The 17,649-nt window shown below is 41.1% G+C and overlaps 1 protein-coding gene across 4 annotated transcripts in view; it reads left to right on the top strand.

Annotated features, from left to right (window-relative positions):
* The window catches only part of ARMC9 (armadillo repeat containing 9), a 162,330-nt gene that overhangs the window by 47,380 nt on the left and 97,301 nt on the right, over window positions 1-17,649 (top strand). For all 4 annotated transcript variants that reach the window (XM_057503437.1, XM_036912378.2, XM_036912368.2 and 1 more), the window contains exons 10-12: window positions 10,475-10,509; window positions 12,301-12,412; window positions 13,650-13,742. In XM_057503437.1, the coding sequence (XP_057359420.1) occupies window positions 10,475-10,509; window positions 12,301-12,412; window positions 13,650-13,742 (240 nt within the window). The remainder of the gene's footprint in view (window positions 1-10,474; window positions 10,510-12,300; window positions 12,413-13,649; window positions 13,743-17,649) is intronic.

Here is a 17,649-nt window from a genome sequence, read left to right as displayed (position 1 = left end):
AAGGTTTCACATGAAAAACATTTTGGTTACTACATTCAACCATATTATCAAGTCCCCCCCCATACCCCCTTGCAGTCACTGTCCATCAGTGTAGTTAGATGCCACAGAGTCACTACTTGTCTGTGCTACACTGTCTTCCTTGTGACCCCACATACACCATATGTACCAATCATGATACCCCTCAATCCCCTTCTCCCTCCCTCCCCATCCCTCCCCTCTGGTAACTGCTAGTCTCCTCTTGGAGTCTGTGAGTCTGCTGCTCTTTCATTCCTTCAGTTTTGCTTTGTTGTTATACTCCACAAATGAGGGAAATCATTTGGTACTTGTCTTTCTCTGCCTGGCTTATTTGACTGAGCATAATACCCTCTAGCTCCATCCATGTTGTTGCAAATGGTAGGATTTGTTTTCTTCTCATGACTGAATAGTATTCCATTGTGTCTATGTACCACTTCTTCTTTATCCATTCATCTACTGATGGACACTTAGGTTGCTTCCATATCTTGGCTATTGTAAATAGTGCTTCAGTAAACATATGGGTGCATATGTCTTTTTGAATCTGAGATCTTGTTTCCTTTGAGTGAATTCCTAGGAGTGGAATTCCTGGGTCAAATGGTATTTCTATTTTTAGTTTTTTGAGGAGCCTGCATATTGCTTTCCACAAAGGTTGAACTAATTTACATTCCTACCAGCAGTATAGGAGGGTTCCCCTTTCTCTGCATCCTCGCCAACATTTGTTGTTCCTAGTCTTTTCGATGTTGGCTGTTCTAACTGGTGTGAGGTGTTATCTCATTGTGGTTTTAATTTGCATTTCCCTGAAAATTAGTGATGTGGAGCATCTTTTCATGTGCCTGTTGGCCATCTGAATTTCTTCTTTGGAGACTTGTCTGTTCATATCCTCCACCCATTTTTTTATTAGGGTTATTTGCTTTTTGGGTGTTGAGGCATGTGAGTTCTTTATATATTTTGGGTGTTAACCCCTTGTTGGATATGTCGTTTATAAATATATTCTCCCATACTGTGGGATGCCTTTTTGTTCTACTGATGGTGTCTTTTTTTTTTTTTTTTTTTTTAATAATTATTTTTTATTGAAGGGTAGTTGACACACAGTATTACATTACATGAGTTTCAAGTGTACAACACAGTGGTAGAACATTTATATACATAATTCTAGGTTCCAGCTATCACCCTACCAAGCTGTTACAATATCTTGACTATATTCCTTATGCTATACATTACATCCTGGTTACTAATTTATTTTACCATTGGAAGTCTGTCCTTTTTTTTTTTTTTTTTTTTTTTTTTTTTGTGAGGGCATCTCTCATATTTATTGATCAAATGGTTGTTAACGACAATAAAATTCTGTATAGGGGAGTCAATGCTCAATGCACAATCATTATTCCACCCCAAGCCTAATTTTTGTCAGTCTCCAATCTTCTGAGGCATAACAAACAAGTTTTTACATGTAGAACAAATTCTTACATAATGAATAAGTTACATAGTGAACAGTACAAGGGCAGTCATCACAGAAACTTTCGGTTTTGCTCATGCATTATGAACTATAAACAGTCAGTTCAAATATGAATACTCATTTGGTTTTTATACTTGATTTATATGTGGATACCACATTTCTCTCTTTATTATTATTATTTTTAATAAAATGCTGAAGTGGTAGGTAGATACAAGATAAAGGTAGAAAACATAGTTTAGTGTTGTAAGAGAGCACATGTAGATGATCAGGTGTGTGCCTGTAGACTATGTGTTAATCCAAGCTAGACCAGGGCAATAAAACATCCACGTATGCAGAAGATTTCTCTCAGAACGGGGGGGTGAGGTTCTAAGCCTCACCTCTGTTGATCCCCAATTTCTCACCTGATGGCCCCCCTGCGACTGTGCCTGTCTTAGGTTGTTCCTCCCTTGAGGAATCTTACCCGTCTCTGGCTAACCAGTCATCTTCCGGGGCCATACAGGGAAATGTGAAGTTGGTAAGTGAGAGAGAAGCCTTATTGTTTGAAAAAGTTAGCTTTTTACTTCTTTGCATATTTATGCCCTGTGGCTTCTATGCCCAGCATTTGTCTTGAGGTATCTTTACCACTTGGAAGAATTATGATACTCGGTAAATTTGATATGAGGCACGAATTCTATTTAAGGGTTGTAATTAGGAAGGAAGAAGAAAAGCTATAGAAGTAGCAGGCGGAAGAAAACATGGGAAGATTGATTATTTCTTTGATATATCTTCTTGTAGAGTAACTTCAGCATGTATAGGTTTTAAGCTACTATTTAAATTGCACACACACATTAACATAATAGGAGTATAGTTACATAACCAAAGCATATCTGTAATTACCAGCCATCTCCAGTGAAACCAAGAAAACCAGTTGGGCACCTTAGGCATCTGTGAAAACTTATCTATGATATGGTGGATATTGTCCAAATGAACTTGAACAGTCTGAGAGAAATCAGACAAATTAAAACAACCCATTCCTGGGGACTGTTCACATGCCATATGTTCTTTTAACAATAAATAGTTTGTAGTTGTAAGACTTTGGAGCGCTACAATTTGCACTTCTCCAAATTCTTGGTTGAGTTCCAACAGTATAGATCCAGTCCAATTTTGTTGTTTTACTGTATGCACAGGCCAGCTTAGATATCTCCTTCCTCATTCCCATGGCAAGTCCAGGAACTGGTGGGATGAGTGCATCTACAGCTGTAGCAGTGCGTGGATCTTTGTTGGGGTTTTTTGATGATCATCTTCTGGCATGAGTCTTCCAGAGAGTGCAGATGTTGGAAGTTCTTTTTCATATCGTATCTTAGTTCATTTTCGGGGTAGCCGAATTAGGCTTTGATCCTCTGTGTAAACACAAACAGACCCTTTGCCTACACTTTTATATGCCCTTTATACCCTTGTGTAGAACTCGTTGGAGGTTACCACACAGGAACTGCCCTTTTTTTTTTTTTTTTTTTGCTATCACTAATCTACACTTACATGACGAATATTATGTTTACTAGGCTCTCCCCTATACCAGGTCTCCCCTATAAACCCCTTTACAGTCACTGTCCATCAGCATAGCAAAATGTTGTAGAATCACTACTTGCCTTCTCTGTGTTGTACAGCCCTCCCTTTTCTCCTACCCCCCCATGCATGTTAATCTTAATACCCCCCTACTTCTCCCCCCCTTATCCCTCCCTACCCACCCATCCTCCCCAGTCCCTTTCCCTTTGGTACCTGTTAGTCCATTCTTGAGTTCTGTGATTCTGCTGCTGTTTTGTTCCTTCAGTTTTTCCTTTGTTCTTATATTCCACAGATAAGTGAAATCATTTGGTATTTCTCTTTCTCCGCTTGGCTTGTTTCACTGAGCATAATACCCTCCAGCTCCATCCATGTTGCTGCAAATGATTGGATTTGCCCTTTTCTTATAGCTGAGTAGTATTCCATTGTGTATATGTACCACATCTTCTTTATCCATTCATCTATCGATGGACATTTAGGTTGCTTCCAATTCTTGGCTATTGTAAATAGTGCTGCAATAAACATAGGGGTGCATCTGTCTTTCTCAAACTTGATTGCTGCATTCTTAGGGTAAATTCCTAGGAGTGGAATTCCTGGGTCAAATGGTAAGTCTGTTTTGAGCATTTTGATGTACCTCCATACTGCTTTCCACAATGGTTGAACTAACTTACATTCCCACCAGCAGTGTAGGAGGGTTCCCCTTTCTCCACAGCCTCGCCAACATTTGTTGTTGTTTGTCTTTTGGATGGCAGCCATCCTTACTGGTGTGAGGTGATACCTCATTGTAGTTTTAATTTGCATTTCTCTGATAATTAGCGATGTGGAGCATCTTTTCATGTGTCTGTTGGCCATCTGTATTTCTTTTTTGGAGAACTGTCTGTTCAGTTCCTCTGCCCATTTTTTAATTGGGTTATTTGTTTTTTGTTTGTTGAGGCGTGAGAGCTCCTTATATATTCTGGACGTCAAGCCTTTATCGGATGTGTCATTTTCAAATATATTCTCCCATACTGTAGGGATCCTTCTTGTTCTATTGATGGTGTCTTTTGCTGTACAGAAGCTTTTCAGCTTAATATAGTCCCACTTACTCATTTTTGCTGTTGTTTTCCTTGCCCGGGGAGATATGTTCAAGAAGAGGTCACTCATGTTTATGTCTAAGAGGTTTTCGCCTATGTTTTCTTCCAAGAGTTTAATGGTTTCATGGCTTACATTCAGGTCTTTGATCCATTTTGAGTTTACTTTTGTATATGGGGTTAGACAATGGTCCAGTTTCATTCTCCTACATGTAGCTGTCCAGTTTTGCCAGCACCACCTGTTGAAGAGACTGTCATTTCGCCATTGTATGTCCATGGCTCCTTTATCAAATATTAATTGACCATATATGTCTGGGTTAATGTCTGGATTCTCTAGTCTGTTCCATTGGTCTGTGGCTCTGCTCTTGTGCCAGTACCAAATTGTCTTGATTACTATGGCTTTATAGTAGAGCTTGAAGTTGGGGAGTGAGATCCCCCCTACTTTATTCTTCTTTCTCAGGATTGCTTTGGCTATTCGGGGTCTTTGGTGTTTCCATATGAATTTTTGAATTGTTTGTTCCAGTTCATTGAAGAATGTTGCTGGTAGTTTCATAGGGATTGCATCAAATCTGTATATTGCTTTGGGCAGGATGGCCATTTTAACGATATTAATTCTTCCTAGCCACGAGCATGGGATGAGTTTCCATCTATTAGTGTCCCCTTTAATTTCTCTTAAGAGTGACTTGTAGTTTTCAGAGTATAAGTCTTTCACTTCTTTGGTTAGGTTTATTCCTAGGTATTTTATTTTTTTTGATGCAATTGTGAATGGAGTTGTTTTCCTGATTTCTCTTTCTGTTGGTTCATTGTTAGTATATAGGAAAGCCACAGATTTCTGTGTGTTGATTTTGTATCCTGCAACTTTGCTGTATTCCGATATCAGTTCTAGTAGTTTTGGGGTGGAGTCTTTAGGGTTTTTTATGTACAGTATCATGTCATCTGCAAATAGTGACAGTTTAACTTCTTCTTTACCAATCTGGATTCCTTGTATTTCTTTATTTTGTCTGATTGCCGTGGCTAGGACCTCCAGTACTATGTTAAATAACAGTGGAGAGAGTGGGCATCCCTGTCTAGTTCCCGATCTCAGAGGAAATGCTTTCAGCTTCTCGCTGTTCAATATAATGTTGGCTGTGGGTTTATCATAGATGGCCTTTATTATGTTGAGGTACTTGCCCTCTATTCCCATTTTGCTGAGAGTTTTTAACATGAATGGATGTTGAACTTTGTCAAATGCTTTTTCAGCATCTATGGAGATGATCATGTGGTTTTTGTCTTTCTTTTTGTTGATGTGGTGGATGATGTTGATGGACTTTCGAATGTTGTACCATCCTTGCATCCCTGGGATGAATCCCACTTGGTCATGGTGTATGATCCTTTTGATGTATTTTTGAATTCGGTTTGCTAATATTTTGTTGAGTATTTTTGCATCTACGTTCAGCAGGGATATTGGTCTGTAGTTTTATTTTTTGGTGGGGTCTTTGCCTGGTTTTGGTATTAGGGTGATGTTAGCTTCATAGAATGAGTTTGGGAGTATCCCCTCCTCCTCTATTTTTTGGAAAACTTTAAGGAGAATGGGTATTATGTCTTCCCTGTATGTCTGATAAAATTCTGAGGTAAATCCATCTGGCCCGGGGGTTTTGTTCTTTGGTAGTTTTTTGATTACCTCTTCAATTTCGTTGCTGGTAATTGGTCTGTTTAGATATTCTGTTTCTTCCTGGGTCAATCTTGGAAGGTTATATTTTTCTAGGAAGTTGTCCATTTCTCCTAGGTTTCCCAGCTTGTTAGCATATAGGTTTTCATAGTATTCTCCAATAATTCTTTGCATTTCCGTGGGGTCCGTCGTGATTTTTCCTTTCTCGTTTCTGATACTGTTGATTTGTGTTGATTCTCTTTTCTTCTTAATAAGTCTGGCTAGAGGCTTATCTATTTTGTTTATTTTCTCGAAGAACCAGCTCTTGGTTTCATTGATTTTTGCTATTGTTTTATTCTTCTCAATTTTATTTATTTCTTCTCTGATCTTTATTATGTCCCTCCTTCTGCTGACCTTAGGCCTCATCTGTTCTTCTTTTTCCAATTTCGATAATTGTGACATTAGACCATTCATTTGGGATTGCTCTTCCTTTTTTAAATATGCTTGGATTGCTATATACTTTCCTCTTAAGACTGCTTTTGCTGTGTCCCACAGAAGTTGGGGCTTAGTGTTGTTGTTGTCATTTGTTTCCATATATTGCTGGATCTCCATTTTGATTTGGTCATTGATCCATTGATTATTTAGGAGCGTGTTGTTAAGCCTCCATGTGTTTGTGAGCCTCTTTGCTTTCTTTGTACAGTTTATTTCTAGTTTTATGCCTTTGTGGTCTGAAAAGTTGGTTGGTAGGATTTCAATCTTTTGGAATTTTCTGAGGCTCTTTTTGTGGCCTAGTATGTGGTCTATTCTGGAGAATGTTCCATGTGCACTTGAGAAGAATGTATATCCCGCTCCTTTTGGATGTAGAGTTCTATAGATGTCTATTAGGTCCATCTGCTCTACTGTGTTGTTCAGTGCTTCCGTGTCCTTACTTATTTTCTGCCCAGTGGATCTATCCTTTGGGGTGAGTGGTGTGTTGAAGTCTCCTAGAATGAATGCATTGCAGTCTATATCCCCCTTTAGTTCTGTTAGTATTTGTTTCACATATGCTGGTGCTCCTGTGTTGGGTGCATATATATTTAGAATGGTTATATCCTCTTGTTTGACTGAGCCCTTTATCATTATGTAGTGTCCTTCTTTATCTCTTGTTACTTTCTTTGTTTTGAAGTCTATTTTGTCTGATATTAGTACTGCAACCCCTGCTTTCTTCTCACTGTTGTTTGCTTGAAATATGTTTTTCCATCCCTTGACTTTTAGTCTGTACATGTCTTTGGGTTTGAGGTGAGTTTCTTGTAAGCAGCATATAGATGGGTCTTGCTTTTTTATCCATTCTGTTACTCTGTGTCTTTTGATTGGTGCATTCAACCCATTAACATTTAGGGTGACTATTGAAAGATATGTACTTATTGCCATTGCAGGCTTTAAATTCGTGGTTACCAAAGGTTCAAGGTTAGCCTCTTTAGTATCTTACTGCCTAACTTAGCTCGCTTATTGAGCTGTTATATACACTATCTGGAGATTCTTTTCTTCTCTCCCTTCTTGTTCCTCCTCCTCGATTCTTCATATGTTGGGTGTTTTGTGCTGTGCTCTTTCTAGGAGTGCTCCCATCTAGAGCAGTCCCTGTAAGATGTTCTGTAGAGGTGGTTTGTGGAAAGCAAATTCCCTCAGCTTTTGTTTGTCTGGGAATTGTTTAATCCCACCGTCATATTTGAATGATAGTCGTGCTGGATACAGTATCCTTGGTTCAAGGCCCTTCTGTTTCATTGTATTAAATATATCATGCCATTCTCTTCTGGCCTGTAGGGTTTCTGTTGAGAAATCTGACGTTAGCCTGATGGGTTTCCCTTTATAGGTGACCTTTTTCTCTCTAGCCGCCTTTAACACTCTTTCCTTGTCCTTGATCTTTGCCATTTTAATTATTATGTGTCTTGGTGTTGCCCTTCTTGGATCCTTTCTGTTGGGGGTTCTGTGTATTTCCGTGGTCTGTTTGATTACTTCCTCCCCCAGTGTGGGGAAGTTTTCAGCAATTATTTCTTCTAAGATACTTTCCATCTCTTTGCCTCTCTCTTCTTCTTCTGGGACCCCTATAATACGGATATTGCTCCTTTTAGATTGGTCACACAGTTCTCTTAATATTGTTTCATTCCTGGAGATCCTTTTGTCTCTCTCTATGTCAGCTTCTATGCGTTCCTGTTCTCTGATTTCAATTCCATCAATGGCCTCTTGCATTCTATCCATTCTGCTTATAAACCCTTCCAGAGTTTGTTTCATTTCTGCGATCTCCTTTCTGGCATCTGTGATCTCCTTCCGGACTTCATCCCATTTCTCTTGCGTATTTCTCTGCATCTCTGTCAGCATGTTTATGATTCTTATTTTGAATTCTTTGTCAGGAAGACTGGTTAGGTCTGTCTCCTTCTCTGGTGTTGTCTCTGTGATCTTTGTCTGCCTGTAGCTTTGCCTTTTCATGGTGATAGGAATAGTCTGCAGAACTGGGACGAGTGACGGCTGGAAGGACTTCCTTTCTTGTTGGTTTGTGGCCCTCCTCTCCTGGGAGAACAGCGGCCTCTAGTGGCTTGTGCTGCGCAGCTGCGCGCAGACAGGGTTTCTGCTTCCTGCCCGGCTGCTATGGAGTTAATCTCCGCTGTTGCTGTGGGCGTGGCCTGGCTCGGGCAGCTACTCCAAAATGGTGGAGTCGCGTTGGAGCAGGAGCTGCTGGGAGGCTATTTATCTCCGTAAGGGGCCTCCCTGCTCCCTGCAGCCCAGGGGTTAGGGTGCCCAGAGACCCCGGATTCCCTACCTCTGGATTAAGTGACCCGCCCTGCCCCTTTAAGACTTCCAAAAAGCACCCGCCAAAACAAAACAACGACCACAAAAAAAAACAAGAAAAAAAAATTTTTTTAATTAAAAAAAAAATTTTTTTAATTAAAAAAAAAAAAAGGTGGTCGTTCGTTTTTCTTTATTCTCCGGTGCCAGCCTCAGGCCTCTGCTCACCGGTCTTTCTGCCCTGTTTCCCTAATATTGGGGTCCCTGTCCCTTTAAGACTTCCAAAAAGCGCTCTCCAAAACAAAGCAGCAAAAAAGCAAAAAAAAAATGGTCGCGCGCTTTTCTTATGTCCTCTGTCGCCCAGCCTCCAGTGCCTGCTCACTGTTGTTGCTGCCCTGTTTTCCCAGTATCGAGGGCCCTGCACTCTGGCCCGGATGGCTGGGGCTGGGTGTTCGGCAGCCCTGGGCTCCGTCTCCCTCCCGCTCTGCCTGCTCTTCTCCCGCCGGGAGCTTGGGGGAGGGGCGCTCGGCTCCCGCGGGGCCGGGGCTTGTATCTTACCCCCTTTGCGAGGCGCTGGGTTCTCTCAGGTGCGGATGTGGTCTGGATATTGTCCTGTGTCCTCTGGTCTTTTTTCTAGGAAGGGTTGTCTTTGTTATATTTTCATAGATATATGTTGTTTTGGGAGGAGATTTCCGCTGCTCTACTCACGCCGCCATCTTCCGCCCCCTCCCGCATCTGATGGTGTCTTTTGCTGTACAGAAGCTTTTTAGTTTGATGTAGTCCCATTTGTTCATTTTTGCTTTTGTTTCCATTGCCCAAGGAGATGCATTCAGGAGAAAGTTGCCCATGTTTATATTCAAGAGAGTTTTGCCTATGTCTTCTAAGAGTTTTATGGTTTCATGACTTATATTCAGGTCCTTGATCCATTTTAAATTTACTTTTGTGTATGGAGTTAGGCAATCATTCATTTGCTTACATGTAGCTGTCCAGTTTTGTCAACACCAGTTGTTGAAGAGGCTGTCATTTCCCCATTGTATATCCATGACTCCTTCATCTTATATTAATTAACCATATATGTTTGGGTTTATGTCTGGACTGTCTATTCTGTTCCATTCATCTATGGGTCTGTTCTTATTTTCTTCCCTGGAATTTTTCATTACCTATCCAAACATTGTAGTATTTTGCCTGTAAATAATATATATAACAGGAAGGGCTTTATAATACAAAAGCAAAACATAACCACAATGCCTAATACAATTAACACTAATTCTGTAGTATCATATAATGCAGTGCAGTCCATGTTCAAATTTCCCTTATTTTCTCAAAATATCTTTTTACAGTTGGTTTGAGTCGATCCAAACAAGTACCACAAATGACGTTTGGTTATTTGTTTCTCAAATCTATTTTAGTACATGCTTAATAGAGCATTGCCTACAGTGGCTAAAACAAAAACAAAAACCTCAACTATAAATGGGAGAATGTGAATGTCCATAAAGAAGGCAATGATTTGAGCTATAGAGAGGATTAAAGGGGAGTGGGACAGGAGGGTAGTGGTTAATTTTCTCTGTAAACACCTCTGTATTGTTTGATTTGGTACAAAATTCCTATGTATTTTTGTACTCAAAGAGAAAATTTTAATATGGAAAAAAATCAGGGTAATGAAATGATTTTCATTGCTTTTATTCTTGATGTGATCTTTGTCTAGGCTGCTTTAAATACCTCTGGTAGTTTGGTCAGGGAGAATACACCCATTTTTTAATAGGGTATTCCCTGGAGTGGAATTGCAACAAACCAAGGGTGGGTGGCTTGGAAAATGCATTAGTCATGTATTACTTAACCTTGGCTTGGGCTAATTTTTAAATCATATAGGATTATGGTTGGAGGATCCTTGTGGATGAAAAACTTTGCAGATCTGTTGATTTTGTGCTGTTACAGTAATTTAGATTAACACATTACTATCACTGTGTGTTTAACACGGCTTGTTTTCTCCCCCCCAACCCCCACCCCTAGGCTTCAACCATGTTAAGAGCCTCCTTGGCACCTGTGTAAGTAACTGCTCTTAGGAATTGTTATTACTGGAAAGAGTATGGGTAAAACTGGGATTTAAAGTAACTTTTATAAATGTTCACTCTTAGCCTAGCTTAGAGGAATGTCTTTGATTAGCCAGAGCTCCATGTGACTATTAAAGGAAATACCAGTAATTATAAGTAATATTGTTAAACCAGAAGTATCTTTTAATGTTAATTGTTTACTTTGGTGAGGTAGCATCAAATGGAAAAAATTTTTGGATTGTTTTATTTTGATACTCTTTAGAAACCAGTTTGATCTATTGTCATAGTCAACAGGGTGTTGCATTGTCTAGGTTTTCTGCCACTTCTCTGCTGGTTCATATCGTGACTGGGGTCACAGGATAGTTCTGTGTATGCCTGAGCTTCCCTATCCAGGTCAGTTAGGTTGTCACCCGCGGGAGTGTCGGACACCCAGAAACATCACCAGGTATGCATGTTGCAGTAGCAAAAAAGTAGAGGACTTCTGACGAGGATGTGAGGCCGAGGGTTCTGGTGACCCTCTGAGCCAGCCTTGTCGGGGTTGTAGGGGTGCTGTGTGGTCACTCAGGCACCTGGGATCCAACATCCCTCCTCCCTTGCTCCCGCTTGAGTCTGACATTGGTCCTGCCCTTTGTTCTCTTCAGATGGCAACTATGTCTTGTAGTGCTTATAAGCACAGACTGCCAGGGTTAAAATCCCACCTCTGCCACCAGCTCTGTGACCTTGGACCACTTATATAAATTCTCCATGCCTCTGTTTCCTCACTTATAAAATGAGAAGAATAATAGTAACTCTAATATAAGATTGTTGCAGGGATAAAAATGAGTTAATATGTATAAAGCACTGAGGACAGGGCCAGGAACTTAAACTCTGTTTGCTAGTGTTATTCCCAGTGATGTAAGAGGCAAGGTCACCTGCAGAGAGTGAAGGGGGTAATTGGAGGGGCTAAGAGGACAAAGGAGAAGGCAGGACACAATCTTTTTGGACAGTGGGAGAGTAGCTGGGCCCCGGAAATGCCCAGTTGCTGAGCGGTTGGTTGGCAGGTGTTGGGTCGGTCTGCACTGTGTTGATCTCTGAAGAGGCACCTCTGTTAATCGAATCCTGGCTTCAGCTAAGGTCTGACTTGAAGTCTTCTGGAGGACGGTTTGCAAACTGTCCTGCTTGCTGCCTGTCTCATGGGTGTGGCGCCCATGCTGCTCCCTGTTCACGCCCTTTGCCTCCTTGCAGAGTGGACTGTGAACCTACTCCTCACAGGTGTTTCCTTACCTGTGGTCTGTCCTTCACATTCTCCACATTTGGTCCCTCAGGACTGAGAGTGACAGTGGCTTCAGATTTTTAGATAGAGCTCTTGGGACCTGCTGATGCTAACAGTGTTTGGGCTTTGCTCAGGATCCTGAATAGGACTTTGGCAGCGAGCTCTGGTGCCTCCAGGGAGATAGTCGATTTCCTCCCCATCACATGGAGCCCTGGCCTAAGGTGAATACAGTGGCTTCTCACCCTGGTTAGTCAGGGACTCCCCGTTTTCAGAAAGATGTTATACAGAACCTCAGTGCATACGACAGGGGAGGCGGAGCTGAGCTAACTGGAGCTGTGGCGTGGAGCCTGGAACCCAGCCCTGGCTGCGCGAGCCTGGAGCTAATTCCAGGGGCTCGGAGGAAGCAGTGGGCCTCTGGTGTCCCTTCTGCCAGAGCAGTTCTAGATTGGGTGATACGATACCCAGGAGGGCCACTCATCAGGAACATGCCCTTTTGCTCTTTCCTTTCCCTTTGAACTTGTGCTGCTGAATAGGAAACTGAAGGATGTCCCATTACTGCCCTCTTTGGATTATGAGAAACTGAAGAAGGATTTGGTTTGGGGGAGTGACCGCTTGAAAGCCCTCTTGTTGCAGGCTCTGCGCTGGGTACGTACCTTTACCTTGAAGTTAAAAAAAAAAAAAGACCACGTGGTTTTCTTGGCTAGCTACCTTGCTTGTATCTTTTACCCCATCTCTAAAAATCTTTTCTTCCTGTTGCCTGCTGACATCAAGACCTAAAGTTAAAACCAGCTTATGAAGATAGCCTTGGCCTCTTTTAAGAACTCCTGATATTGACAGCACAGTCGCCACTGCCTTGCCTGGGTGATTCGCCATGTGGAATCTCAGCACCCAGGAGCTGCCCCTTTATCGGGCCCCTCCCCTGTCATGAGCTCCGCGCACAGTGAGCGTGGGTCAGCGCGTTGGAGCGCAGAGCCATTCTCGTGCCACAGCTCCACACCGACCTTGGTATTCAGGCATGGCCGAGCCGCCCCATGAGCAGACAGCAAGTCTCTAAGGGAAATAAAGCCTCGTCTAAATTGTTGCTTTTCTCCCCAGTCTTCAGACTGATCACAGTGAAACCAGTGATTCTCCAACATTTTGGTCTCAGACCCCTTTCTTTATTCACTCAAAAATTATGGAGCTTTAATTTATGTGGATTTTATCTACCAGTATTTACAGTATTAGAAACTAAAACTGAGAAAAGTTTAAATATATATTGATTCACTTAAGGTGAACAATAAAAAACCTAGACCTTAAAAAAATAGCATTTTTTTATTAAAACAATAACTATTTTTCAAACCTTCAAAATTAGAAGTATGGCATTGATTTACATTTTTGCAGATTTCTTTAATGTCTGGCTTAATGGAGACTAGACGGATTCTCACGTCCGCGTATGCATTCATTTGCTGTATATCTCACTCCATCTAGCCTCTGAGCTGTAGCTCAGACCTGGGCCACACTTCCCCACTCACCACACATTTCCCTGTTCTGGCTATGTCTGCTCACCCTTCCAGGGCCAACTCTTGAGCCCCTTCCTGCCAAAAGAAAAAGAAAAACCTCTGTAGGCCTGGTGAGCTCTGCCTTACCTTACTGCACACGTACAATGCAGGCATTCCACCACTTCACTCCTCTGGAGACCGCCTGTGTACCAGTTACTTCTACTCCGTTAGGAAGTACAACACTGCAGTTTCTTGTTAATAGGTGGGCTGGTTAACCAGCCCCCCAGCTGTATGTCTTTTATTCTGTTTGGGTAACTGTGTAGCTGCTTATACTGCCATTTAAAACACACCGACTATATGGACGTTCTCCTCCATAGTAAGACTTGTGTTTTTCTTCCCTCTAGCGCTTGACCGCATCCCATCCTGGAGAGCAGAGGGAGACTGTTCTGCAAGCCTACGTCAGCAATGACCTCTTGGACTGCCATAGCCACAGCCAGGTCAGCGAGATGGGCCAGAGCCCAGCCAGGGCCTTCCCTCGGAGAGAAGGAAGTCAGCAGGAGGGGGAGGTTTACTTTCTGTGTGTATTTTCAACCTAGTGATGGTATGTTAGCCTGAGCTTCTGTCTGATAATCCTGAACAAGTTAGAGCTGCTCGACTCAGATCTGGTTCTTTTTTCTTCCATTTTTCCTTCTCTCAAATTCCAGCTCTTTCCTCAGCCTCTGCTTACCATGAGTCCAGCAAACTCAACATGACTTATGATGGGTAAGGTAGATAAACAAATTCAAGTTTTTCATCAGGGCCTGACTGAAAATGTGTCTTTGTATTTGTATATAGTTTTCAACCAGATAGGTCTAATGATATAGTAGGAAAGGTATGGAATTCAAGTGAGAGAAACTGGTTTCAAACCTCTGCCCAACTACCTATTAGCCAGCTAACAGTAAGCTAGTCACTGAGTTTTGGGGTGCTTCCCCATCTCTGAGAAGGAGCCATCACCTGCCTTGTGAGGACTACAATCTTGAACATGGCATATATAAAGAAGACACTGCATTTTGTTATTTTAGTTGAATGTGTATCCATAATGCTCTAAATATTTTTTATCTTCCTATCATTAAGCTTCACAATGTGTGCACTGAGTGGAGTATCAATACCTCTTAGGATCACTGATGGACCAGCACGCTGTGGAAGCTAATGACACATTAATCTGTTGTGTGCATAGGCAGTAACATTTGAAGGTTTTGAGGTGCCAGTTTATTCTTTGAATGTAGTCTTATTGCTCCCACAAAGGAGTTGTATTAAGTTTGAAAAACAGTCTCTCAACTTCTTGACTTATTTTTTTTTATGTTCATATTAGCAATGGCATTGAAACTGGCCTTTAAGGTATGAAGCAGATGAATAGTATATTGTTATGACTTTACAGAGAGTAAATTCAAAACTGATTCCTTCTGAACTATCCTACTTCATTGACTCTGAAATGGACTTTCCCCCATTTTAGCATCTCTGGAATTGGAGTGCTCCATGGACTGGTGGAGTTTAATTGGCGTGCTTTTCTTCTTTCTTGATTGTATATAAAAAATAACGTGTCTGCTAACAAAAGGTGTTTTAGAATGTGTGATATATGAATTTTTCAAAATGTTGTAATCTCTGTACCACTAAAGAGAATGTCATTTATTCCTCAAGTCATTATTTTTCATTGCTAGGGTTTATTTTTTTTAATACGGAGTGAGCTTGAGTTATCTTAAGATGTCATAGACTCTGCAAAGCAGGAAAACCCCTTGTGTATCATGGATGCTGCGTCACCAGGACACTAGAATAAATTGGCACTTTAAACCAGGAAATTGAACTGGTTGGTTCTTCTCGCTGAGTGGTTCTCAAAGTTTAGTGTGCAGCATTATCACCTGGAAAGCTCATTAAAACACAAAATCCTGGGCCCAACCCACAGTTTGCATTCAGTAGGTCTGGAGTGGGCACAACAACATCCATTTCCAACAAGTTTCCAGGTGGTCTGATGCTGCTGGTCCAGGACCGTTCTTTGAGAATCACTATTTTAGACCAAAAAACTTGAATTGAATGGAGTCCAACTGCATTGAACTGAGTTTTTCATTTTTAGCTAATCGTTTTAATACCATGTAGCTACATTTCATGCTGCTGGAGGTGGTGTGATGTTAAATGTTCCATATTTGACAGCTTTGCCAATATAGCATAATATATGCATTTATACAAAGGCACAATTCCTTAAATCTAAGAAATTTTGTCTCATTTTCTACAATCATGTTTTCATTTATAAAATATATCATTAACACAGATGAGTGTAGAAAAACATGTGATCAGCTTAAATAATAATAATAAAACAAATACTGATGTTTCCACTACTCAGATTAAGAAATAGAAACTTACTAGTAATTTGGAAGCTTCTAGACCCCATCCACTCTCCCTCCATTGAGAGTAACTGCCATCTGGCTTTTTTAAAAAATTGTGGTAAAATATACGTAACATAAAATATATGATCTTAACCATTTTTAAGGGTACAGTTCAATAGTGTTAAGTATATTCACATCATTGTGCAACTGATCTCCAGAACTTTTTCGTCTTGCAAAACTGAAGCTATACCCATTAAACAATTCCCCAATACCCACTTCCCCAGCCCCTGGCAACCACCATTCTTTCTGTCTCTCTGAATTTGACTACCCTAGGTACCTCATAGAAGTGGAATCATGCAATATTTGTCTTTTTGTGATTGGGTTTATTTCACTTAGCATAGTTTCCTCAAGGGTCATCCATGTTGTAAGCATGTGTCAGTATTTCCTTAGTTTTTTAAGGCTGAGTAATATTCCACTGAATGTATATACCATCTTTTATTAATCCATTCATCCCCTAAATGGACAGTTGTGTTGTTTCTACCTTTTGGCTATTGTGAATAATGCTGCCCTGAGCATGGGTGTACACATCTTGACTTTTGTGTTTCTCAGTTCCTTGCTTTCTTTTATAGTTTCCCCATCTATGCACATGCACTAAATAATAGTGTTTGATTTTATGCTAAGTAGCAAGCACAAATCTTGCCCTGCAAGGAAGGGGTACTGTTCCTACATTAGGTCCAGGCTCCTAGGAGGAGCTGACATCAACAAAATCACTGGATCCTGATCAGACATAGCTTCCCTGGGCACTCCCTTGGGGACATCAGTAGACAGGAGAGAGTCCTGGGAGACGCAGAGCACTAGCCAGGCACCAGTTACCAGGCAGCAGTACATATGGCCAAGGGGAATGGTAAGCTGCTCTGTAATTTTAACCTTCAGGCTCACCTGATCTCCTTCTAGTTCTCAGGAGTTGATCACATGAGAACACTTCTATGGGGTAAAAAGACTGCCCACGGCTGATCCACACAGCAGGGTGTTGAAGGAGGAGCTGAAACTTCATCAGCATGGGATCATGGCTATCCAAGAACAGGTTAACATCTGGGCTCACCTCACCCAGACATTTTGTACTCTGTTTAAAAGTATATTACATGGCATACTACTTTGGAACACTGGCAGCATTTACCAAAACTGCATACTCTATGTTCTAACAAAGCCACGCTTAAGTATAACTGTATCAAAGATGTATTCAACATGTTCAGTGAAAGATGTAGAAGAATGTTCATAGTAGCACTACTTCAAAGCACCAAAACACAGATTACAACCTATATGTCCATCTATAGTAAAACAGATAAATTAACTGTGATACATTTGTAAAATTGGATATATGAGCAGTGACAAGGAACACATAACATACAACATGGGTGAATCTCACAAACATAATGTTGAATGAAAAAAGTCAGACATTAAAGAATATATACTGCATGATTTTATTTATTAACAAATTCAAAACCAAACAAAACTAAGTTGTGATTTTGGAAGCCAGGAGAGATGTTGCCTTTGGTCTGGAAGGGGACCCTGGAGGGCTCTGGGGCTCTGGTAATGTTCTGTTTCTTGGTCTGGTTACTGGCTACCCACTTGTTCACTTTGTGAAAACTCCTTGAGCTGTACAGTTATGATCTGTGCAGTTTTCTGTATGGATGGGATGTTCAGCTCAATAAGAAATTTACCTAATTAAAGACAGTGTCATGGTAACAGGCATCTGGGAATGACAGCCTTCAGTGTGTTTCTCTCTTGAGTCAACTTGGTTCAGGCTGCCCCTGCGGGCCCTCTAAATCTGGTACCTAGCTGCTCTCCAGAAATCTCTCTTCACTAAACCTCTGTTGATTTCTTTTACCCTCTCCTGATTTAGATCTTTGTTCCCAATATCCCATATTGTCTTGGTCGATGGAACACATCCTTTAGGTAATAACTTCTAGAAAAAGAATGGGTGGGAAGCAGAGTTTTTTTAGATTATGTATGTCTAAAAATGTCTTTATTTACAACCCAGAATTCT

Source organism: Manis pentadactyla, chromosome 6 (assembly GCF_030020395.1).
Source record: "Manis pentadactyla isolate mManPen7 chromosome 6, mManPen7.hap1, whole genome shotgun sequence".
NCBI classification, from domain to species: Eukaryota; Metazoa; Chordata; class Mammalia; order Pholidota; family Manidae; genus Manis; species Manis pentadactyla.
The sequence above is the reverse complement of the archived record's forward strand: the minus strand, read 5'-3'. Positions and strand labels throughout refer to the sequence as shown.